This window comes from Balaenoptera ricei, chromosome 3, assembly GCF_028023285.1.
Source record: "Balaenoptera ricei isolate mBalRic1 chromosome 3, mBalRic1.hap2, whole genome shotgun sequence".
NCBI classification, from domain to species: domain Eukaryota; kingdom Metazoa; phylum Chordata; class Mammalia; order Artiodactyla; family Balaenopteridae; genus Balaenoptera; species Balaenoptera ricei.
In genome coordinates this window covers 95,825,525-95,852,928 of record NC_082641.1, presented here as the reverse complement: position 1 = coordinate 95,852,928, position 27,404 = coordinate 95,825,525, and the positions used below count along the sequence as shown (strand labels likewise).

The 27,404-nt window shown below is 37.1% G+C and overlaps 1 protein-coding gene across 3 annotated transcripts in view; it reads right to left on the bottom strand.

Annotated features, from left to right (window-relative positions):
- Positions 1–25,846, bottom strand: part of COMMD10 (COMM domain containing 10) — a 167,966-nt gene extending 142,120 nt beyond the window's left edge. For all 3 annotated transcript variants that reach the window (XM_059919421.1, XM_059919423.1, XM_059919422.1), the window contains exons 1-4: positions 25,761–25,846; positions 24,224–24,314; positions 14,884–14,994; positions 12,484–12,639 (exon numbers count right to left, since the gene is read on the bottom strand). In XM_059919421.1, coding sequence (XP_059775404.1) covers positions 12,484–12,639; positions 14,884–14,994; positions 24,224–24,314; positions 25,761–25,801 — 399 coding nt within the window. In that variant the 5' untranslated portion in view covers positions 25,802–25,846. The remainder of the gene's footprint in view (positions 1–12,483; positions 12,640–14,883; positions 14,995–24,223; positions 24,315–25,760) is intronic.
- Between the last annotated feature and the right edge of the window lie 1,558 nt (positions 25,847–27,404).

Sequence of the window (27,404 nt, the reverse complement as noted above, 5' to 3'; positions counted from 1 at the left end):
TATTGAATTTTGTGATTTAAAAATATTTGTCCCATGCCCACATGAAAGAGTAATATAAAAATTAAAAATAAAAAATCGCTAAACCCATATGTAGGTATACGCACATACACACACCCACACATAAAATTTCACAGAAAAAGATCAGTATTCAGAAAACTTAAATGAAGAGGGAATATAGGATAACTAGAATTATTTTTAAAAATACTTTACAGTTACACAGAGTAGTAAGAAAAACAAAACTAACAAAATATTTACAGTGAAACTAGGAGACAATACCAACACTCCTTGAGATAGGTACTCTTATTATCCCCATTCTAGAGATTAAATATGAAAAATGTAAACAACTGGTGAATAGGAGTAAAGACTATATGAAGATTCCTTATGCTATTATTCCCACTTTTCTCTAAGTTTGAAATTATATCAAAATCAAAAGTTACAGAAATTGATGCAAGTAAAAATCATCAATGGATACTAAATTTAAGTGGAGAAAGTTCGATTTGAAATGAACAGTGAATGAATGAATTGGAAACATTCTATGTACCAGTGAACAATAGAGGCACTGATGATTATACCTCAAATTTTCACCTTTTTCCTTTGGAAAGAAAATGCTGTAGAAGAAATGAAGAAGGTATTTATAATCTGCTCAAATAGGTTCATTAATCAAATCAGCAAAAATTTCAACAGGCTGTCATTTGGATGCCCTCCGGGAGATGCCAAATTTTATTCCCCATTTTTAAGCTGGCAGTGCCCAATTTACAAAATCAGATTCTAAAAAAGCTATTTGTTTGGGACTTAGAACAAATCTGCAAATATAATAAAATTATAAATGGTGATTAAATTACCAAGTAATTTAACAGAAGGAATGCAAGTGGTTCCCTACTTTTGTCCTAACTAGAGGAATATCTAAAACTCAAAAAATAATAAATTCCAGTCCTAAATGGCTAAAAATAATACCTTGGCATTAAGAAAAATCTTCAATTTCCGGCATTTTATATATGTGGTTTTCTTAACTATTATATACAGTAGATATCAGCCTTAACTCAACAAGCATATAATTTGAGAAAAAGCCTGTTGCTTTCAGGACACTAATGATTCCCATCTTTACGTAAATACCACAAGTTGTATGCTGATGAAACCTACACTTCTTATCAGTAGAATCAGACTTTCATCCTAGTCTTCTACCCATTTTTAAATAATAATGGCACAATGATATAAAGACTAGCCTCTGCAAATGAAAAAAACAAAAACAAACAAACAAACAAAAACAAGTTTACCATTAACTGAGATGAGAAAACTACAGGAACAGTTTCAAGAGGAATGATCCAAAGATCAGTTTATTTTTTTAATGTTAAGCTTGAGATGCCTATTCTATATCCAATGAAACTATCAAGTAGGCTAGAGAAAAAATGTTTTATTAGAAAATAGTTTTTAAACCCAGAAGCCTAGATGTGATTGCCAGGGAAGTAGAAAAGAAAAAGAAGAGGATCAGGGACTGACTCTTGGCACAATACAAAATTTAGAGGTTATGGAAATGAGAAGAAAGTAGCAAATATGACTGACTAAAAGAAGCAGCCAGAAAGGAGAAAAACCAGAAGAGCATGGACCTGACTTTTATACCATCATAGATGCTGGGGACATAGAAATCAATAAACTTACAACCTCTGTCCCAAGAGCTTCAAGCCTAGCGATGAAGACAAACATATACAAAAGTAATTTTGATATAACACATATGTAGAAAATCCTAAGTAACTGCAAAAAAAGCTACTAAAACTAATGGCCAATTTTAAGAAAGTTATGGCAAAAGATTAATATGAAACATCAATAGTTTTCAATATACTGGAAACAAACAATTGGAAAATATTAAAAATGTAATTCCATTTATAGTAGCAACCAAAATCATGCAAATACACAGTCTTAGTCTGTTCAGGCCACTAAGACAAAATACCACAGACTGCACAGCTTAATAATAACAACATTTATTTCTCACAGTTGTGGAGACTGGAAGTCTGAGATAAGGGTGCCAGCAAGGTTGAGTGAGGGCCCTCTTTCCGACTGCAGACTTCTTGTATCCTCACGTGGCAGAAGGAGGCAAGGGAGTTCTCTACGGCCTCTTTATAAGGGCACTAATCCCATTCATTAGGGTTCTTTCCTTATTACCTAATCACCCCCTAAAGGTCCTACCTCCTAATATCATCACCATGGGGGTGAGGTTTCAACATACAAATCTTGAAGAGACACAAACATTCAGTCTATAGCATAAGGATAACAAAATTTGTGCAAATCCTGGTCACTGGAAAAACTACAAACATTACTGGAATAAATTAAAGAAGATATCAATAAATGGAGAGATATACCATGCTCTAGAATTTAAAGATTCAATATTATTAAGATGTCAGTTCTTCCAAAAATGATCTATAGAATTTAGGACAATCTAATTAAATCCCCAACAGGAATTTTTTAACAGAAACTGACAAGTTGATTCTAAAATTTAAATGGAAAGGCAAATGACCTAAAAGTGTCAAACCAATTTTTTTAAAGAGTTGGAGGAGCTATATTACCTAACTTGAAGAATATAAAACTACAGCAATAAAGACAATGTGGCATTGGCAAAGGATAGACATAAAGACCCATCAATTGACTTCTAACGAAGGTACCAAGGTAAATGATGCTGGAACAACTAGATATGTACATGGAAACAAAATAAAAAACAACCTCTACCTAACACCAAACACAAAAATGAACTCAAAATGGATCACAGACCTAAATGTAAGTGCTAAAACCATCAAACCTCCAGAAGAAAACATAAAAGGAAATCTTTGTGATCTTAGGATAGGCAAAGATTTTAGAGAGAGCCATAAAAGTATGAACCATAAAAGAAAACAATTATAAACTAGATTTCATCAAAATAAAAAATTCTCTTCTTTAAAAGTCACCATTAAGAAAAAGGCAAGGGCTTCCCTGGTGGCGCAGTGGTTGGGAGTCTGCCTGCCGGTGCGGGGGACACGGGTTCGAGCCCTGGTCTGGGAGGATCCCACATGCCACGGAGCAGCTGGGCCCGTGAGCCACAATTGCTGAGCCTGCGCGTCTGGAGCCTGTGCTCCGCAGCAAGAGAGGCCGCGATGGTGAGAGGCCCACGCACCGCGATGAAGAGTGGTCCCCACTTGCCGCAACTAGAGAAAGCCCTCGCACAGAGGCGAAGACTCAACACAGTCATAAATAAATAAATAAAAGAACGTGAATTTCTTTAAAAAAAAAAAAAAAAAAAGAAAAAGGCAAGCCACGGACTAATAAAATATTCACAATACATATACCTGACAAAGGACTTGTACCCAAACTATATAAAGAATTCTTATCACAATAAGAAAATGAAATCTACCCCACTGTAAAGCAATTATATTCCAATAAAGATGTTAAAAGAAAAATAAATTTAAAAAGAAAATGAAATCTATACAAAAAGGGCGAAGATTGGAACAGATAATTCACAAAAGAAGATAAACAAATGGCCAATAAACACATAAAAAGATATTCAAAATCCTTATGTTCAACATCCTTATACCCATTAGAACGGCTAAAACTTTAAAGAATGGCAGCACCAAGTGTTGGCCAGGATATGAAGAAACTGCTGGTTGGAAGGTAAAATAGTATAACCACTTTGGAAAACTGTTTGGCAGTTTCTCATATAGTTAAATATACACTGACCCTACAACCCAGTCAATCCACCCCTAAGAAGTTACTCAAGAGAAATGAAAATATATGTCCATAAAAAGATGTGTACATGAATGCTAACAGATTTATTCAAAATTGCCCAAAGCTGGAAAGAGCCCCACTATCCATCAACAAGTGAATGGATAAACAAACTGTGACACATCCGTATGATAGAATACCACCCCGCAATAAAAAAGAATACCAACCCACAATAAAAAACAATTAAACAACATGGATGAACCTCAAAATCATACTCAGTGGAAGAAGCCAGAGGAAAGTACATGTGTATGATTCCATTTATATAAAATGCTACTAAACACAATCTATAGTGACACAAAGCAGATCAGTGGTTTCCTGCAGCCAGGGTTTAGGGAGGAAAGAACTGCCAGGGGGCATGAGGAAACTTTTTAGCACGATGAAAATGCTCTGTATTTTGATTATGACCATGATCTCACAGATACAACGCTATCAAAATTCACCAAACAGTGCAATTAAAAGGATACAGATTACACTATGTAAATGATAATTTAATAATGCTATTTTTTAAAAGATACAATATATTAAAGGCTGTAACAGAGGAATGTATAGGTGCGATGAGAGAACATCTTCAACCTCTTTGCCATCCTCTAGTCATGGGCAAGAACAGGAGGCAGTAAGTCTCAAAGGAACAAGCCACACTACTACTTGCCTCCCAGAGAAAGAATTCTATACTGTGACATCTATAAGTATACGAAGACAAGGTCAGGATCTTGAAGATGACTATTATGCAATACAGTATCCACATTACAAGAGGTATAAATGCTTTATTACAAATATCACAACTTAGGGATACTCTCTAACCTATACCCTCAAGTTTAGATGCCACAAAAGTCAACCTAGTGTCACTGCCAGGGTGGCATGAAACTTAAAATTATACTCCTTGACCCACAGGTTTGGCCAAAATACCTAATTGGTCTTCATATCCAAGTTATAAAGTGATGAGGGAAAACATCAATGAATCATCCTTCAGACTGCTTGCCACCTCTGCATACCATGAATATATGAAGACCATAGTACAAGTTTGAGGACACCGAAATGTCATTCAACCAATGCTCTCACAGTTGGCAACACTCTGAAAAAGTACATCAATTCTATTTAGCAAGTGCACATCTTTGACGACTATGACGTAAGAGTAATTTTGCTAACAGCACAGTTCTTTGGCATTAGTAAAATCTTTATTTAATTTGTTAATGGTCTGGTTTTAGTCAATTATTTATAAAGCAGAGAATACATTTCTATTTCAAATTAGACTGATTAAAGGTCTCTTAGATCTAAAGTTCTTTAAATTGATTGCTGCATCAACAGCTAATGACATCACCTTTTTTCCCTGGAGAATTTCCATTTCAAACTAAAGCAATTCTTATTATACATATTCCCACTTTTAAAGAGGAAAAATGTAAATGACTGAATCTAGTATTCCAGCAAAACTCAAGAGTCGTGAAATAAATGAACCACAAAAGGCTTAAAGTACAACCAAAACGAAAACACAAAAGAACACTAGGAAATACAAAATATAATCCATACCCTCCTCTCTTTACTTTTCTTTCCTCCACCAATGAACACAAATATCCCTCTTTATAAGAAAACCTTATAAACTGAACCTCAAAATAGCACAATTAGTAAAGCAGGGATACTGTGCATTTATTTAATCAACAACTATTTTTTGAGAACCCACTATCTACCAAGGGCCATGTAAAGTAGTGAAAATACAGTAGTGAACAAAACAGACAAAAATTCCTACCCTTGTGGAGTTTATAGTTTAGTAGTAGAGACAGACAATTAAAAAAAATGAACACGTAGAATATATAGAGAGCCAGATAAGAATAATAAGTATTATAGAAAAAAATGAAGTAAGAATGTACCATACAGGTGGAAGCACTTTTCACTATGATGATTACGGCAAGGCTCACTGATACGTGTGATATTTGCGCAAAGAGCTGAAAAAGATAAGGAAGCCAACCAACCACATGAACAACCAAGAGCTTCTGAGGTAAAGAGAATAGAATTATCCAAAGTGAGCCAGGTGGAGGTCAACAAGATAGTGGATCAAAAGGGGTCACTGATCATGTAGGGTCTTAAAGGCAACTGTAAGAACTTTGACTTCCATTATAAACAACACGGAAGGGGCTTCCCTGGTGGCGCAGTGGTTGAGAATCTGCCTGCCAATGCAGGGGACACGGGTTCGAGCCCTGGTCTGGGAAGATCCCACATGCCGTGGAGCAACTGGGTCCGTGAGCCACAACTACTGAGCCTGTGCGTCTGGAGCCTGTGCTCCGCAACAAGAGAGGCCGTGATAGTGAGAGGCCCGCGCACCGCGATGAAGAGTGGCCCCTGCTCGCCGCAACTAGAGAAAGCCCTCGCACAGAAACGAAGACCCAACACAGCCAAAAATAAACAAAGAAAGAAAGAAAGAAAGAAAGAATTAAACAACACGGAAAGACTTTGGTGGATCTGGAGCAGAGCTGGGACAGAATAAGACTTACAATTTAAAAGAAGCGGTTTTAGAGTTCCTAATCTGATAATGGTAGGAAGGAGTTTATATCACATCAACTTCCCTTGCAAATAAAAAGTATAACTTCTAAACAAAATATTTTAAAAACAGTGATTTGAAGGCATTGGAGAATGACTAAAAGCAGAAAGAAGTTAAAGGGAAGGGATCCACACAAGGTGACAGATTCATAAAAGAAGGGAACCACACAAGGTGACAGATGCACAATTCTATGACTTTTTACATTTATATGACTTTTTCCCAAACCGTGCAGCACGGACTGACTAAAACTCAAATACAAAGCCTCAGATTTGGCTTAAGGGGTCAGCAATCCCATTGCTAGACATTTACTCAAGGGAAATAAAAACATATGTCCACAAAAAGACTTGTACACAAATGTCAATAGCAGTCTTATTCATAATAGCCAGAAACTGGAAACAACCCAAAAGTCTATCAAGAGGAGTACAGATAAACAAATTGTGTTATTTTCATACAAGGAAATAATACTCAGCAACAAAAGAATTGCTGACACAAGTAACAACATGAATGAATCCCAAAAAACATTGTGTTGAGAGACAGTAGACAGACACATTTATTTGAGTTCATTTATATTCAGTCTAAGAACAGACAAAAAACAACCTACAGTGATGGAAATCTGAGTATGAAGTGGGAGGGAATTAAAACTGGGCACTTTTCAGGTAATGAAAATTTTCTCTATTTTGTTAAGGAGAATGATTAAATGGGTATATATAATTTCTGAAATTCATCAAATTGAACACACTTAAAATCTCTGCATTTTCTTCAGGTAAATTATATTTCAATAAAAAAAGAGTAAATGAATATAGCAGCATTTAAACCTCACAAACATTTACATTCAGTCAATTCCAGCACATGCAAAAACTATGGCTTTCACTTGATTCTTAACATGCCAACAACTAACGTAACAAATGAGGCAGAAATTAGACTTGTATATGGATATAATTATAACAAAATACCTCTCCTATAAATGCAGATGATAATGTTAAGAAGCGTTTAAATCTTGGAAAAGCACTCAGGTATGTATTCATAGTTACGTATTTAGATTTAGCTATATGAAGTGTGCTTTTTCTGTTCTCTTTATAATAAAGCCATTCATCCATCCTTAGAATTCCAAAAGAAATGAAATAAGAATATAAGAGAAAATAATAAAACAAAAGAATACACTAAGTTTTAAAAATGTCAAATCTAAATTTCTTATATTACATATAAAAGACAGATATTTAACAATTAATGAAGCAAACAATTAGTTGTTACACTTAACACTAAAGTAAATCTTATTATAATGGCTTAAAGAGGATTTTTTAAAAAGACTGTTTAGGAACACTATTATCTTAAGAACGTTAGCCGTCCATTTTTAAATGCAGGTTTCTCACGAACATATGAGACATGATGAATTTTCACTACATAATGAAATAATAAATTTGCTATGTAACTGGTAAAATTAAGAACACTCTTAACAGGACGAAATCACAATACACACATTTTGAGCATTCAAAACAAATACAACTGTCACATTTATCTTTAAAATCTCCCTAACAAACATACAAGTGCATTTTAAGAAAAGGAATCAGTAGCCTTTAAAGAGCAGGCGACTCAGAGTGCTAAAGATAAGCCTTACGTATATTTCTCATAATCATACCTGTTACTGAGGAATAGGGTGAGCTTCAAATGTAAAAATATTTTAGAAAAAATATCATATAAAAAAACACAATTCTCTTCCTTAAGGTCTCAGAAAAAGAGATGTATCAATATGTCAGTAATATTTAACATGTAAGTTTTTACATTTTGTAGAGCAGGAATATACATAAAGGAACTCTAACCAGAATTTTAGGAGTAAAATTAAACACAGTATTCAAGTTCTGTCTGAAAGGGTATTCATAATTTAATAAATGTTGTAACCACACAGGCATTTTAACAAAAATCAAACAGAAAACCCTGTTAGAAGGACACTGCTAACATAGTCAACACTGATAAAAGAGGGAAGACTACCAATTCTAATAAGCAGTGGTAACATTTCAGTGTCCAAAGAGGTTAAGATAAAGTGTATTTAAAAAAAAAAAAAGTGAGACGGGATAAAATTTTTAAATCCCTTCAATCATATCCTGTAAAAAGCTATCCAATCAATTTTCAATCTGCCTCTCACTTATTAGATTGAAATAATAGAAGATGAAAAGAGGTGTTTTTAAAAACTGAATTAAAAATAAGTTCCTTTTGATTTTTTAACTTGTTATTTAATTGAATCTGACTCTCTTTGAATTCAGAATTACTTACACAGATGTTCCACTGCAAGCACCACACAGTTTACGTGAACCTCTAAATGACTGTAAAACAGTCACTGCAAATACAACTTTTGTTCATTATATGATAAATCACTGTCATATATTTTCGTTACAATTTAAATGACATGCTCTGTTTTCATCCACAGCTATTTTAGTCACCATATCTTTAACAGTCATCAGGGCAAAAAAGGAAGATAACATTATAGCTGCCAGAGGTACCATGACATAAAAGGAACAAGGCTTAATTAAGAGAGAGACCAATCTCGGACTTCCCTGGTGGTGCAGCGGTTGAGAATCCGCCTGCCAATGCAGGGGACACGGGTTCGAGCCCTGGTCTGGGAAGATCCCACATGCCGTGGAGCAACTAAAGCCCGTGTGCCACAACTACTGAGCCTGCGTGCTACAACTACTGAAGCCCACGCACCTAGATCCCGTGCTCTGCAACGAGAAGCCACAGCAATGAGAAGCCCACACACTGCAGTGAAGAGTAGCCCCCATTCACCACAACTAGAGAAAGCCTGCACATAGCAACGAAGACCCAATGCAGCCAAAAATAAATAAATAAAATTGAAAAAAAAAAAGAGCGAGAGAGCGAGCCCAATCTGATTCCCACGTAACCTTCACCATGGACCACTTGGGTTAACACGGTAAAGGTACACTTTCGAAAGTTTCATTTCTTTTTCAAAGATATAAAACACACACACACGTATACATACACACACACACAAACTATGTAAACCACCCTGCATAATGCCTGACACAGAAAAATTTTGCTGCTAACATTTAGGTGGTAGTATAGCACAGTGGCTTAGGAGTGTAACTACTTTGTCAAATCCCAACTCTACCACTTATATATCCGCGTGACCATGGACCAATTATTTAATCTCTCTAAGCCTCAGTTTAATTTTACATATAAACTAGAACTATTAATGGATTTTACAAGATATAATGCACTTAGTAGAGTTTTTGGCCCACCGTAAACACAAGAAATGTTTGCTATTATTATATGATCTTAATTAGCATTTAAGGTATTAAAAAATGTATTAGCTACCCTCTCATATACTCTATATTGGCAAAAGATAATTTCCTACATTCTTAAGGGACCAATGTTGTAGGGACCAATTAATCATATCCAACTACTTTTTTTGCATATTTTATATGACAACTGATCAAACTACTTCTTAAACAGAAGTTAATGTAATACAACATAGGAATAAATATTACTTTTTTTTTTTTTTTTTTGGCTGCGTTGGGTCCTCACCGCGATGCACGGGTTTTCTCTAGTTGTGGCGAGTGGGGACTACTCTTCGTTCAGTGCACGGGCTTCTCATTGCGGTAGCTTCTCTTGTTGCGGAGTACGGGCTCTAGGCACACGGGCTTCAGCAGTTGTGGCGTGTAGGCTCAGTAGTTGTGGCTCGCAGGCTCTAGAGCACAGGCTCAGTAGTTGTGGTGCATGGGCCTAGATGCTCCACGGCATGTGGGATCCTCCCAGACCAGGGCTTGAACCCATGTCCCCTGCATTGGCAGGCGGACTCTTAACCACTGCGCCACCAGGGAAGCCCCAGAAATATTACTTTTAAAAAAGCAACAAACTATCATCCAGAAAACAATAAAAAATGACTTACTATTAGAGGTGAAAAAAGAAATATTTTTAACTATACAAGTATACTGTACTTATATAAATGCAAGAAAAAAAAACAGAAGAAAATTATATAAATATAAAAAATAGGCAAATATTCAAAGGCAAGTGGAGATTTTTTCTTTTTAAATGACGATGGTTAAAAAAATTTTAGGGATAAAAAAATGGAAAACTTAAAATCTGTACAGGTTACAGGAAAAAGCAGAAATTAAAATGAAAAATGAAGCTGTGGTGTGGAGGACACTTGAGAGCTCTTAGAATGTAGAGCTTAAAAAAAAAGAGAGAAATGAAAACAATACAGGGGCATTTTCTGGAAACCCACAGCTAGCATCTTTTTGTTTCTATTTTATACATTAGATCCCCAGAATTTATTCATCTTATAAGTGGAAATTTGTATTCTTTGAACAACATTGCCTCCATTTCCCTACCCCAGCCCCAGCCCCTGGTAACCACCATCCTACTCTCTTTTTTATTTTCTTTGCCATACCACGCAGCATGCAGGATCTTAGTTCCCTGACCAGGGATTGAATCTGTGCCCCTGCCGTGGAAGCGAGGAGTCTTAACCACTGGACCACCAGGGAAGTCCCTAGCATCTTACTTAATGATGAGAGACTGAATGCTTCCTCTCTAAAACTGGGAACAAAGCATGATGTTCAAACTTACCAATCTTATTCAACATCATATTAGAAGTCCTAGTCAGTACAGTAAGGCAGGAGAAACAAAAGCTGAACAAACTGAAAAGGAAGAAATAAAACTATCTCTATATTCATGAACAATCTGACTTTCTACAAAGAAAATCACAAGGAAAACCACCAAAAAAACTGCTATAACTAATTAGTGAGTTTACCAAGGTCTTGAATACAGTATCAACATATAAAAATCAATTGTATTTCTATATACTAGCAATAAACAACTAGAAACCAAAATTTTAAAACCAGTACCATTTACAACAACTACAAAAAAAAAAAACTTAGGTTAAGAGTGTTCAAATCTAACAAAATATGCTGAAAAATGAAAAACACTGATATAAGAAATCAAACAAGACCTAAATAAATGGAGATATACTCAATACTGTTAAGAAGTCATTTCTCTACAATGTGAACTATAAATTAAACAAAATCTCAATCAAAATTCCAGAGGATTTTTTGCAGATATTAAAAAACCTGGTTTTCAAATTTGTATTAAAAGGTAAAGAAACTAGAATAGCTAAAACAATTATTAAAAAGAACAAAGTCAGGAGATTAACAATACTTGATTTTAAGACTTACTACAAAGCTACAGTAATTAAAGCAGCATGATATTGGCATAAAGATAGACAAATAGATAAATGAAACCAAAAAGAGAGTCCAGAAAGAGATACACAAATATGTCAAACGATTTTTGACAAAGGGGCTAAGGCAATTCAATAACAAAAGGATGTTATCAATAATTATGCTGAAACAAATGAACGTCCATATCAGAAAAAAAAAAAGAACTTGGACCTGTACCTCATGGCTTATATAAAATTAACCCAAACTGGATGTTAGACTTAAATGTAAAACACAAACTATAAAACACTTAGAAGTAAACAAAAGTTTGTGACATTGCATTAAGCTACAAATTCTTAAGATACAAAACCAAAGGCAGTATCAATAAAAGAAAAAAATGATAAATCAAACTTGATCAGATTTTAAAGGTTTTACTTTGCAAAAGACACTGTTAGAAACTAAAACGGAAAGCTACAGACTAAGAGAAAATATCTGCAAATCACATATCTGACAAAGGACTCAAAGATTCACAAAACTCAACAGAAAGAAAACAAACGCCTTCTACAAATTGTAACAACCAAAAAACAAAAACAAAAACAAAAACAAAACCCATGCATTTCTATATGCTGGGATTTACACTTGTAATTGTCCTTTATATTTATATTACTATAATTCTTTATCTGTCACAGTGTGGAAATACAGTTAGACAAAAGATCTGAACAGACACTTCACCAAAGGAGACATATGGATGGCAAGTAAGTACATAAAAAGATAATCATCATAATCTGTTATTAGGGAAATGTAAATTAAAAACACAAGATATCATTACAAAACCTAACAGAATAGCTTTAATACAAACAACTGACAATACCAAGTGTTGACAAGGATTTGGAACTACTGGAACGCTCATATAATGCTGCTGAAAATGCAAAATAACACCAATCACAAATATTTCCAGAAAATAGAAGAGAGCGGAACTTTTCAGATATAATAATTTATGCCATACATACATATTGAAAAATATCTTTTGAGTAGTATATCCTATACCTTGTGGGGTGCAAGAATCCTCTGCCTGAATTTTTCAATTGTTTCTTGACCCATAGAAGACCAAGCATTGACAAATGCTTCTGCTTTGTCTTGTCTAAGATGAATGGTCTCTAACTGCTGCTGCAAAGCTGCTGGCTTCACGTTGTAATATACTGCCTATTAAAGAGGAAAAAAAAAAATTACATATATCCCAAATGTTCATACAGAGACCTTGAACTGTAATCAAATACAACATTATTTTAAATGATTTAAATTTTAAAAATTTCATATTTCTGTTGCAGAGACTTTTTTATTATTTTACAAATAATAATATACTCAACCAAGGGCTGGAAGATTCAGAATTAAATGGTCTAAATTTTTCAAGCTAAACTGCTTCATTTTTGCCTGTGGTTTAAGTAATACTAAATCCACTTAACAGAAAAACTTCTTTGCTTTGGCTATGTAAATGGTATCCTAATTAAAAGTTCATTTCCTTATTTCACTTCATTATTTCAAATAAGTACACAGTGGTTTTGTTTCCCAACTATCAAAATTTTTCCAAGAAACACTTTCTCAAAACCACGTTCATCTACCAACTTCCTAGGTAATATATAATAAAAAATTGAAAACTTTTTTCACGGTGATACCTGTTGTTTTTTACATTATTCTGAAAAAACTTTCTCATAAACCCCAGGCTGCTCTGCCCTGTTCAGTTATCCTTTTCTTCTACTGAAGGTTCACCAAGGATAGGAACCATAATCATCTTTATGATCTGTAATCTGTATAAGGCTGCATGTAGTAGATGCCCAGCAGCTTGTCCTCCTAACGGTATCTATTCACTAGAATGCCCAGGAAGCTACAGTATTGTTTACTGTGAAATAAACAAACAATAGGAATTTATTAAGAATCTATTTTTATAGCCACTATGGAGAACAGTATGGAGGTTCCTTAAAAAACTAAAAATAGAACTACCATATGACCCAGCAGTCCCACTACTGGGCATATACCCTGAGAAAACCATAATTCAAAAAGAGTCATGTACCACAACAATGTTCATTGCAGCTGTATTTACAGTAGCCAGGACATGGAAGCAACCTAAGTGTCCATCGACAGATGAATGGATAAAGAAGATGTGGCACATATATACAATGGAATATTACTCAGCCATAAAAAGAAACGAAATTGAGTTATTTGTAGTGAAGTGGATGGACCTAGAGTCTGTCATACAGAGTGAAGTAAGTCAGAAAGAGAAAAACAAATACCGTATGCTAACACTTATATATGGAATCTAAAAAAAAAAAGGTTCTGATGAACCTAGGTGCAGGATAGGAATAAAGACGCAGACATAGAGAATGGACTTGAGGACACGGGGAGGGGGAAGGGTAAGCTGGGACGAAGTGAGAGAGTGGCAATGACATGTACACACTACCAAATGTAAAATAGCTAGTGGGAAGCAGCCGCATAGCACAGGGAGATCAGCTGGGTGCTTTGTGACCACCTAGAGGGGTGGGATAGGGAGGTTGGGAGGGAGACGCAAGAGGGAGGGGATATGGTGATATATGTATACATATAGCTGATTCACTTTGTTATGCAGCAGAAACTAACACAACATTGTAAAGCAATTACACTCCAATAAAGATGTTAAAAAAAAGAATTTATTTTTAGCCCAGCAATGTGCTGCATTTACATAAGATGCACAGAAAATGTGATCCTGGCCCCACACAAATTCAAAACCTAGTGAAGGAGACACAACTGACATACATGAAATAATGAAAAGACGAACAATGTGCTCTACCATGATGAGCCAAGCATAAAAGGAACCCAAATAAGGGGAGGATTGCAAGTATAAGTGGTCAAGGCTGCAGTGGGAGGAGATGTGATTTGAACAGAACAATGAACTTAAACAATGAACTGAATTTAGATATAAAGAAGGGATGCAGAAGAACAGCTCAGTAGGAAGAAATAGTATGACAAAAGGTCCTTTGACAAATATTTCTTATCTAAATATTTTATTTATCAACCTAGTCAAATAAATCCTCCAAAATCATTTATTAAATTTCTTAAATAAAATGTGTTCATTTTTCCAAATCATTTTTCCAAATCATTTTTCCAAATTATTATACCAAGTAACAATAAATTTGAATCTTTTTTAACTGTCTCATGTCAACGAAGTCTTGATTCATACTGTCAAATACTTTACTCAGGCTGCTCAACACTAAGACTGTTTTAGCAGAACGGAATACCATCGAAAAAAATCACACATTCAAAATATTTTTACTACATCAAAATTTTTTGATAAAACATATTCACAGCTTCCATCTGTATACTTGAGAAAAATAAGATAAAATGTTATAGATATCACAGCAATGCAAACTTGTAGTAAACAAACCATGGTTAGGAAGTTTGGGACAATAAAAATACCTGTTCTAAAATAAAAGATATTGTTTCAAGAACTAGGTGAAGATCTTGTCTCTCCAGAGAAAATGCAGCTTGAAGTTTTTCTTCCTCTTCTTCACTGAAACTATTCTCAGCCTACAACACAGAAAGCAATCTATTAGCATACACTCAGGTATTCAAAACTCAGATACTCAACAGAAGATTCATTTATTCATACGACAATGAGAACTCGAAAGAAAGAAAGTAAATCCATCCTTGAAAGAAAATGATGTGTCTGTAAATTTCAATATCTTAAAATCATAGTACAGTTCATTATCTGGCTCTTGCCAAATAAATTTCATTAAAAAACCCCCAGTATTTTCAATTCTATGATTTATAGGAGGTGGAAAATAATGGTAAATAACATAAACGATGGACATTTAACATATATACTAATATGTATAAAATGGATAACTAAAAAGAACCTGCTGTATAAAAAAATATTTTTTAAAAAATGGACATTTAGGACTTCCCTGGTAGCACAGTGACTGAGAGCCCGCCTGCCAATGCAGTGGACGTGGGTTCGAGCCCTGGTCCGGGTAGATCCCACATGCCGTGAAGCAGCTGGGCCTGTGCACCACAGCTGCTGAGCCTGCGCTCTGGAGCCTGCGAGCCACAACTACTCAGCCCACGTGCCACAACTACGGAAACCCGCGTGCCTAGAGCCCATGCTCCGCAACAAGAGAAGCCACCGCAATGAGAAGCCCGCGCACCGCAACGAAGAGTAGCCCCCACTTGCTGCAACTAGAGAAAGCCCGCGAGCAGCAATGACGACCCAGTGCAGCCAAAAATAAAAATAAATAAAATAAATAAATTTATTTTTTTAAAAAAAAGGACATTTAGAAAAAACAATACTACAAGGTAAAACCCCAAAATGTTAACAATAATTAATAGTAATTTCCATCTTTACTCACAACATTATAATCAACTATATTCCAGTATAAAATAAAAATTAAGAAAGAAAATTAAAAAACATGGGGGCGGAACACCTTCTCTGTAATAATACTATCCAATTATAATGGGTCCCAGCAACTCTTCTAAGAGCCCAAAGCAAAATCTCCATTTAAGAGAACAGCATTTTAAGATAGAAAATACCTGGGGGCTTCTTTCCTTTGGTAGCTCTTTCTTCCCCCCAACTCACCCCAAAACCTCTGCCAGTATATGACCTTACCTAACCCTAAGCTCCTGCAGGCATTTAATAAGAGGGAGCCTACCCTGGAAGGATTAAACAGATAAAAACTGTTAACCTTGAGAACCTTTATCTATATCCTCCATTACCTAGCACCAGGATTCCCATCAGATAGAGAGGTGGCAACTAGTTTAACCCTTAGGATTATTTTATTAAAAGTCAATGGGTTGGGCTTCCCTGGTGGTGCAGTGGTTGAGAATCTGCCTGCTAATGCAGGGGACACGGGTTCGAGCCCTGGTCTGGGAAGATCCCACATGCCGTGGAGCAACTAGGCCCATGAGCCATAACTACTGAGCCTGCGTGTCCGGAGCCTGTGCTCCGCAACAAGACAGGCCACGATAGTGAGAGGCCCGCGCACCGCGATGAAGAGTGGCCCCCACTTGCCGCAACTAGAGAAAGCCCTCGCACAGAAACGAAGACCCAACACAGCCAAAAATTAATTAATTAATTAATTAATAAATAAAAAGTCAATGGGTTATGGGATGCAGCAAAAGCAATTCTTAGAGGGAAATTTACAGTGATACAGGCCCTCTTTAAGGAAAAAAAAAATCTCAAACAATCTAACCCACCACCTAAAAGAATTAGAAAAAGAAAAACAAACAAAACCTGAAGTCAGAAGAAGGAAGGAGCTAATAAAGGTCAGAGAGGAAATACATAAAATAAAGATTAAAAAAACAATAGACAAAAAATCAATAAAACCAAGAGCTGGTTCTTTGAAAGGGTAAACAAAATTGACAAACCTCTGGCCAGGCTCACCAAGAAGAAAAGAGAGAAGACCCAAATAAACAAAATATGAAATGAAAGAGGAGAAATCACAACTGATACTGCAGAAGTCCAAAAAATATATATATATCTCTATATAAATATATATATATACACACACACATATATATATTTGCTGAGTACTTATTATGTGCTACATAGACAGTTTATGTCCTCAGGAGTACTATCCTCTAGTTAGAAAGACAAATTAAAAACAAATAATTGTTCAGATAACTTCCCTTTCTAATGAGTTCTGCAAAAGTATGGGTTATTATAAGAGCATATATAAAGTGAGAAATTAAGTCTTTTTGATAATTTTAATATTTTCCAAAACTTACACATTACACACATTACTTTTATAAGCAATATATGAAAGAAAGAAGTTAGCCATCTGAGTATAACTTCTGGCTAGTCTCCTTTCTTTCATTTCCAAAACAATCTCCTTGATCTAAAAACTGTTTTTCAAGTATGAAAAATATACACTATTAGAACTGCTTTCAAATAAAAATACTTTATCTACACATACCAAAAACAACTTTCCCTGTTGCTGCCTCTCCCCAACAGCTACATGGAGAAGTTTCAGAAGTCCATGCCTTAACAGCTTAGGATGAGGTACAACCTTACAATTGCTCAAGTGAAGCAGCATTAGAACTCTAAGCTGGCATATTTTTGGTTTGGGGAGGCTAGTCACCAGAACTCCAAGTATCTACTACCTGTTTTATGACTGAGAAAAGCATGAACCCAATTTGGCCAAAATGCCAATCACTTACCTCAAGAGCAATGTTTTGATTTTAAAGTTCTAGAATTTCTGTGACTACCATACACCTTCTTGAAATAATGACCTACAGTACCAGACTTTATCAATATGAGGAAGAGAGTAACAGTATTACCCATGTACAATCAATGAACCACATGTTGCATTAAATTCAATGGATATGTACAATTTAACTTCCAAGTTTGTCAATCTGATTCCTTTAAATATACACCAAACGAGGTATTTTGCCAAAATAAAAATAGTGATTGAGCACGTAGAAAAATAAACTTCAGTGTCCCCAATATGTACAAGAAAGTGAGATTTTTTTTTTTTAAGATTTTTTTTTTTTTTTGCTGTGGACCATTTTTCAAGTCTTTACTGAATTTGTTACAATACTGCTTCTGCTTTATGTTTTGGTTTTTTGGCCACGAGGCATGTGGGATCTTAGCTCCCCGACCAGGGATCGAACCCGCTTCCCCTGCATTGGAAGGCAGACTCTTAACCACTGGACCGCCAGGGAAGTCCCAAGACTTTTTAAAAAAGAGCAAGAAAAGGGATATTCTCAAGATCTTCAAGGGCATCATATTAATAAAGTGGTTTGGAGTAAAGGGGGACAAGGGAACATGTATCTCCCCCCATCCACTGGTACATGAAACATGCACCCTTAAAATAAGGTGGTGCTTAAAATATGTGAGCAGAACAACAAATGGAGAATAAAATACAGCCATAAAACAAAGTTCCAAATCCATAGTCAATATCTCGCTCCAACAACGACCCTGGGTAGATCAATATTAAATGTAAGTCATTCTATTTGCTTCCAGACAGCAGCAGGTTAATAACTTCTTCCTAGGTACCAAAAGTAACCCACACATATCTGGGTGTTGAAGAGAAAGTAAAGGAGATATATTCGTTTTTACCCTCTCAATGGGAGAAATTTAAGGCCCACGTTTATAAAATTAGAGAGCAAGTGTCCAAGAAACTTAAATTTTAAATGGAAAATGGATGTTATTTTTTCTATATATTTAAAAAGCATATGCCATAAACATATATACACAGGCAGAAAGGAAAAACAGTATTTAAAAAGAATAACTGCTGTATGGCTTGACATGGAAAGATCTCTGATACAAGTGATAAGTGAAAAAGGTAAACAGTATAATGCCACTTATGAACACATTTATATAAAAACCAAAAATTTCTATTTATATATGCGTGCACATATGTTTGCACATCTGTAGTTATTAATACTTGAAAAAAAGACCTGGAAAGATGAAAACCAAATCGACAACAAAGATTACTTCTGGGAGATGTGGTGGTTTTATCATATCTGCAAATTCTTTTAACACTCCTCTGTTCAAAAGATGGAGCCTAATTTCCTCTCCCCTGAGTATGAGCCAGACTTACTGACTTACTTCTAACCAGTAGAATATAGTAAAAGTGAAGGTATGTGATATCCAAGCCTAGGTCATAAAAAGGACAGCACCCCCCTCTCTTGGACCGCTCATTCTGGAAGAAGACAACTTCCATGTCAGGAGGAAAGGCCCATGTGACAAGGAACTAACTGGTGGCACCATCTAGCCATGTTAGAAGGAAATCCTCTACCCCAGTCAAAACTTCAGGTACCAGCTGCCCCACCCAACATCTGAGAGCAATTTCATGAGAACCCCAAGCCAGGACCACCCAGCCAAGCCACTGCTAAATTCCTGACTTACAGGAAGCGTGAGAGATAATAAATGTTTACTGTTGGTTTAATCTGCTAACTTTGGGGGAAATTTGCAATTCAGCAATAGATAACTCACACAGGAGAGAATTAAGATGGAGGAAGGGGGAAGAGTTAGCCAAGGGGGGCATTTCAGTTCGTCCATGTTGTTTAAATGTCTTAAAACAAAAACTTCCTCATAAACTATTTGTGAAATTTAAAATGTTACTGAAACACTTCACTTACGCACTCTATTTTGAACTTTAAGGGCACAAAAAAGAACAAATCAAAAAATCCATCCTTCCAACTTTTTCTTTTTTTGAAGAATTTATTTTCTTAACATGCATGATGAGTGAACTCATCTTAATTCCACATACAGTTGAAATCAGGTCACATTCCTCAGAAGGTTATACCGATCTTCTATTCTATGAAGACAGTATACTATCTAAATAATTATGAAGGCAATTAGGTTTTAAAAACTCAGAGCACGGCTTTAGAGACAAGAGAGGCCTGTGGTCCGGAATCCAAGTTCTGACTCACATACACAGGCATACACACACACCAACACCACAATGGAAGAACACATGGTACTAGTAGTCTGCATATGCCATAATTTAAAATGTATACATATCATTTTAACCTAATAAACTAAGTTGTAAGAAGCCCTCCAGCTTATATTAAGTACAAAATAAATGCATTTTTCAGGGATAAGCTACTCTTTTCTTTTTTTGTCCACATAGGTGAGGCCAATTCTTCTTTGAACAGGACTGTTCTGCACATCGCTAGGACATTTAAAGTCCCGGGGCATGAAATGCCGGCAGCACCCTCCATACATTGTAACAACAGCAACAACAAAATCCTCAGGCATTTCTGTAGGCTGGGGTTTACAACTGTGACTGTCCTTTATATTAATATAATGAGACTTCTCTAGTGGTCATAATGAGGAAATATGGTGGTACCCACAAGTCAATATATCAAATAAAAGAACTTTTATTTTAAACTTTTAAAAGCAATCTTTCTGAAATGTACAGCACCCATTCTAGACTTCTGTAAACAAAGTATATTGGATTACACTAGATTCTTGCAATAAGTTAAATCATAATTACGAGCATCCAAGTTCCGTGCTGCAGTTGGTTTCCTAAAGAACTGCTAAGATACACTGATGATTTTTCACTTCAGAAAAAACCCTCAGATTTCTTTGCTTTTGTACTTCTTGTGTCTGATTTTCATAATTCTTCCATTTCAATCTATACCCAGCAGTCGATTCTTGAAACTGCCCACATGCCCCATTACAGGAGCGCCTTCACCCCCCAGTTTGTTGTTGCTAGTAGGCCATGGCCAGAAATCCAGACACCTCATCTTGCAGAACTAGACATAGTAACATCAAGGGCTTTGTGGGAGGGCCTAAGAGTCTCTGGAGCAAGGTATATGAGGGGTTTTTTTTTAATTGCATGAGTTGTGACAGCTATTTTAAAAAACTTAGAGGCCACAAATGTTTGTTTTTAAGTTCACAGATAAGGAAGTTACTCTGATTTCCTTCAGTGTTTCCCAATGCAGACTCTATTAGCATGCAGGATGAGACAATTCTTTGTACAGGACTGTCCTACTCACTGCAAGACATTTAAAGGTACACATATACAATGGAATATTACTCAGCCATTAAAAAGAATGAAATAATGCCATTTGCAGCAACATGGATGGACCTAGAGATTGTCAAACTGAGTGAAGTAAGTCAGACAGAGAAAGACAAGTATCAAATGATATCGCTTATATGCGGAATCTAAAAAAAAAGATATAAATGAACTTATTTACAAAACAGAAACAGACTCACAGACTTAGAAAACGAACTTATGGTTACCAGGGGGGAAGGGATAGTTAGGGAGTTTGGGATTGACACGTACACACTCCTATATTTAAAATGGATAACCAACAAGGACCTACTGTATAGCACAGGGAACTCTGCTCAATATTATGTAACAACCTAAATGGGAAAAGAATTTGAAAAAGAATAGATCCCTGTATGTGTATAACTGAATCACTCTGCTGTACACCTGAAACTAACACAACATTGTTAATCAACTATACTCCAATATAATATAAAAAGTTAAAAAAATAAATAAAGTTCCTGGGCATTAAATGCCACCAGCACCCTACACACATTGGTAACAAACCACCCAAAATTCCCAAGTATTCCTATATGCTACGATTGCTTAGGAGTAGGGCCAGTTCAAAGAAGACTCCCAGACCCATACTTAGGCGTGCCCATATTCTATACCTAAGCTTACTTTCCCCATGTTTATTTCTACTAGAGATTCCAAGGAACCAGTCTGGACAAAAACAGATATCCTCTGCCCACAATCCCATTTTACCAAGATCAAACTTGGTAAAATCAAAGTGTCAAGCTGACAGCATTAAGAATAGCAACCAAATCCCTAAACCTCTTCACCAACTTACCTGCATGTGGTTTCACCGCTCTGAGGACTCTGCTTGTCCCAAGGCAAAGGCCAACTTGACAGACCAAGAGTACATAAAAGTAAGCTGGCAGATCTGAGATGTCACTGCAAACTCTTTGATAAGAGCCCTTATCACAACTGGAGTCCCTCTGGAAGAACATTCCTTAAAACTGTCCGGGCGGGTTGGGGGAGTGGGGATGGGTTGCCCCTTTCCTGACTTTCTCTCCTGACTTTCTGCAGGCAAGTAATCAAATACAGATGTTTCTGTCCTCAGCTGCTTCAGCTCTCAACAACCACACCTTCTCACCTCCACTCCCCACCTCTGAAGGGACAGCATTCAAACACCTCTGTGGAATGCTTTGGCCATTCAGTTACTCTAAGATAGATATTAATGTTTTCTCAACTCCAGAGGGTCAAAGACAAACTCCAGAGGGTCACGAGTTTCCTGCAGATGTTCCATCCTCCCTCAGTACGAAGAACATAAGAGGTATATAAGTGTTTTGTGTCCCATATCACTTTGTATGTGTTTAAGAAGGCAGCCACCCACAACACTGTAAATCAACTATACTTCAATTGAAAAATACAATAAAATAAATAAAATAAAAATAAAAAAGAAGGCAGCCACCAACTCAGACAATCAAAGAAACTCTGTGTCAACTGCCTGCATCATTCACTTTTGGACTGATTTATATACCGTTTCACACTCTTTCCTGAGGCTTACTGTAATGGGTCAGAGGGATGGATTCTGGAGCCAGACCGCCTTACTAGCTAGCTGTGTGACCTTGGGCAAATTACTTAACTGGTCTCTATCTCAGTTTCTTCATGGATAAAATAAGGATGACAACAGAACTTACTTCCTAAGGGTGCTGGGAGGATCAGATGAGTTAACACCACAAAGCCATCAGAACAGCACCGGTCACAGAGGGAGCAATGGAACTGTGCATAGCAAACACCACAGAATGTAGCTGCCATTGTTACTGTGGTTGTTCCTCCTGTTTCTCCTTCTACATCACAAATTCCTTATGGGCAGGAATTCAGAGAACCTATATTCATTTTGTGTTTCCCATGGCAAGGAAAAGAATGAACTCCAAGAATAGCTATTGAGTGCCAACTGCATAAGTATCAATGTACCAAGTGCGGGAAATATAAAGATGAGTAAGACATGATACTTAAAGTATTCAAGGTCAGAGAAAGACCCTGTAATCATGAAACAAATACTTAATGATGTAGTACTAAAGTGAGGTGAGGATGAACCGTGTTAGAAGCAAAGAAGAGAGGACGAGCTGCTGAGAGTAGGACTGTCAAATCCTTGGAAGATGAATAGTTTATTCACTAAAGAAGGGAAGATATTTCAGGTAAGGGAAAGAGTATATTACACAGACACCAAGTGGAAAAAGTTCACAGTACGTTCCAGTAAAAGAGCATAGTCCAGGGTAACTGAAACACTTGCAAAGTGGGGAAAACACAGACTGCACCTATATTGTAACGTTATTATGATACAATGTTAAGGAATATGAACTTTTTCCCATGAGCAATGGAAAGTCACTGATGGCTTTGAACACTGTAAAGATATGATCAACTTTTTTTTTTTTTTTTAGGAAAAAAATATTTGGAAAGATAAATGGAACAGCACCATGAAGAAGTGATAAGAAGGTAGAAGACTACAGACAGCACTACCAGTTTGAAGGTAACTGTTGTAGTCCAAGGGAGAAATAATAAGGGTCTGAACTAGGATTACGAAGAGAACTTGGATTTGAGAGATACTTCAGAGGGAGAAAGGGCAGGGCTTTGGGACTGGCCTCTGGCCAGGAAAAAGAAGAGGTAAGAGTCTGGGTTCTCATTTAATGGTGATACTTTGCACCAGGCAGAGCAGTTAGTGGGCACTCCTTAAACACATGTTGAATGGAATTAAATTTTATTAACCTGATAAAGAAGTTAACTAAGTTATGTTAGCAAGTTAACCAAGTAATGAATTACTAAGCATCAATATATCCAAGATAACCACATCCTTGAAATAAAAGTGGAAGAGAAAGATTAAATGAAAAATTACATACTGGTTGATAGTAAAACTACAGAGCTATTTTTAAGACAAAGAATGAAATCATGATATCAGAATTTTCCCAAAGCGTGTTCCACAGAGCCTTGGTCCCAAAATAAATACCATGATAAAACAGTTCCCTGGTCAAACACATTTGGAAAATTTTGCACACAACAGTCACGCTTAAAAATTTACCATTAACACTACCATAAAATATACTCTGAAAAGTCCCATGATTTAAAAAAATTAATTTGAATGAAGACAGAAGTTCCCAAACTTCTGACCGTGGGATATTATATTTTCTAGAGACCCGGTGTTCCTGAGGACATGCTGGAGAACAATACCTCGCAAAAAAGTACTTCAAGTAGAAACCTAGAGTTGCAGTGGAATCACGAGAATATATTATAATCTATAGAAGTGCAAACATACAAACCTTCAGGTGAAGTTTTTGAAGAATTCGGGTGAGCAATCGTGGAAATCTTCCTATATCTATTTCATTTATCAGCGACACTGCTTTTTTCATGCTAAATAAATTCATAAAACAAAGTTTTAAAATGAGTTTTCCCCACGTGGTACTGTAGTTACCGTAAGTACAGCTGTCTGTAAGTTTTCATTTCGACAACTCTGCTTGCTACAAGGTAAGTCTGAGTAAAATAAAGAAAAACAGGTGATGGCTAGCAAAGGCAGGACGTTTCCAAAAGATACCCCCAAAAGTACTTCTGTTGAAAAGGTCTATTTGGCAAATTTTCTCTTTCTTCTGGGCAAGGCAAACTACTAGGAGAAGCCTGCACTCTGTGGGGAATGGTATTAATTTAGGAGTGAAAGTTTATGTATCCACTTAACTCAAAACAGAACTTTGAGAAGAGTGGGAGGAGGGAATTGGCAATTACACCAAAAATAGAAAGAAAAGACTGCTGCATGGCAGGTAATGGAATAAAAAAAAAAAACAAAACTACATACAATATCATTTGGGGTCACTAAGTACACAGCTGTTTTAAATCCCTGTTTCAATTGTAATAATCAACTTAAATTATGTGATAAGAACAATTCTACTGCACCACGTTGAATATGGTTTACTGATGTGATGTGTTACCCAGGACACTGGTGTGAGAAAAGGAACTGGCTGTCAGAACTCAAGTAATCAAAAAAGTTAAAACTTCAAAATGACAACTCTCTTCTTCAAAAAGACTCCTGTCCAATCTAGACACAAAGTTATTCTCCAGCCTCAATTATTTGCCTGTATACTTCCGCACTTTTCTGCATCCACACACCACCTGCACTATTATTTATTTTTCATTAAATGGAGTCATTTTTACTTAAATAATTTTATTTTAAAACATAAGTTTACATCACCACTATAGACAGCCGACCTTACTTACCTACCATAAACAGAAATGAACTAAATAAACAAATGAATTCAAAAGAAATCAAATGAAAACAAAAGCAATGTTACTAAATTCTGTCTAGATACTGTTACAAGCCAAAAACTCCTGGCCTGAGGCCTAGTCTATCTTGATTAAAAAGGTATATTAACGCGTGTTAGGTATTCAAGACCATCCGGGACCAATGGGAGACTTTCTCATAATCAGGAGGTCTGAAAGAGAACTGAAAACGGAAACGGAATACTTTTCCACGTGATTTCAGTTTTACTCCAGGATGGCCTGGGTACCTGCGATACAGCCTCGGGGAACGGTGACACTGACCACACACCGTCGTACTGACCTCAGCTGCCCAGGCCCACTGTAAGCCCACGCAGGTGAACTACCGTGCAGGTGGAGGCACCCGCAGTCTCGCGCGCTCCCGCGGGGCCCGCACCGCGACTCTGCCAGCCCCGCGCCCGCCCCTCCGGACACCCGCGGCCCCGCACCTGCCCCTCCGCCCCGGCCCCCCACCCGCGCCTCGGTGACAGACAGCAGCAGCACCCTTACGCCTGCCCTGCCCGTGCTGCCCCCGTGCCCAGCCGGGGTTACCTGGGGCTCTCCCGCAGAATCAGCGCCGCGGACGCCGCCATCCTCGAAGCTCCCTGGCCCCGCCGCCAGGATCAGCTGCCTGGAGTTCAACCAATGGCCGCGGCAGCGGCGGACGGCAAGCCGGAAGGCTCAAGCCGCGCAGGGGCCGCGCCGCTCCGGTCCTGCGGTCCTGGAGGGGCGAAGGGGCGTCGCCGTCGTCCTCCCCGCCGCTCCCGCCGTTCCGAGTTAAGGCTGTACATATATTGATTTATTTATATGTACATATTTGCCTATTTTATATATATACGCATACCTGGATATGGTGTGGCTATTTTTATGTATTATGTAGGTAGTGTGTGTGTATAAACATATACTTTTACGCTTGCGTGCATATACACATACTTTTTTTTTGGAAGAAAAAGTTTAAGCACTGCCCGCGGTGTCTGGCCTGCGCTGCAGATGGGCAGGCGGTGGAACGCGCTCCCCGAAGGAGCCCAGGGCCAGCTCCACCCTGTACCCTGCGCCACCAGCCCTTCCAGTATCTACATCCCTGGAGCTCTGCAGTGCCCCACGCGGAGCCTGGGCTCTTTGTACTTTTATTCGTTCAGTAGTGTTCTCTGAGCACCTACTGTGTGCCAGGCACTGTGCTAGACACTCGGGATACAAAAAGACCAAAATTCCTGCCCTTGAGGTTTGCCAGCAGGTAAATGGGCAAGTGTTCGTTGCGCCTTTCTTTGTGGTCGGGCACTGAGCTAGGTACTGCAGAGTAGCGGAGATGAATCGCCGCAGAGAATGCGATTAAGGACGTCTCAGGAGAATAGAGAGACAACGCGGGTTCAGGAATACCTTTGTCTCACTTAGAGAAAAACATGTAGTGCATTAAGGGGATTCAGAGCTGGGAACAGTGATAAGGCATCCGAGGTTGGATCAGGAAAACTTCCTGGGACAGGTGGCATGAAGAAGCCTTGAATGATAGGTTGTGGCATGTACATTTAGTCTGGTGAGAAATGGGGAGCCATTAAATGTTTTCAAGCAAAGAAATGTTTGTGAGAACTCTGTTTGTTTGTTTGTTGAAGATTACCATAAGCAGAATGATTATTGGATGGGAAAGAGGTAAGCAGGAAAGCCAGATAGGGAACTACTGCAATCATCTATGGAAAGCAATAAAATCCTTGGTACTAAAATGGCATTGGAGAATGAAAAGATAGTGGATGAATTAGAGTTACATTTCAGCTGTAGAATCTTCAGGAGCTGAGAAAAGATTGGATTTAATTTTCGTACCCAATTATGTTTTACTTAAATTATTATTTACATTAGTTGGCATTCCTAGAGCAGCCCTGAAACATCCTAACTGAAAGGAGAAGCCAGATTGCAAATTAAAAGTGAATAATCCCCACATGGATAATTGAGTCAATTATACAGTGTATTGAACACATACAAATACATATGGTTCCACAACACTCCACACATTTCCCAATTCGTGCAGCATCTGAAAAAAATGTACGTGGATCTACATAAATTATAGGTGTCTGATACAAACACAGATTACCTTACCTGGCACATTAATAGAGTCCCAGTTCGCTCAACTTTTGAATCATTTCCCTTTTGTCTTGATTCATTGCCTGAAGTAGAGCCACAAACCAGGTAAAACTATTTTGAATCTCT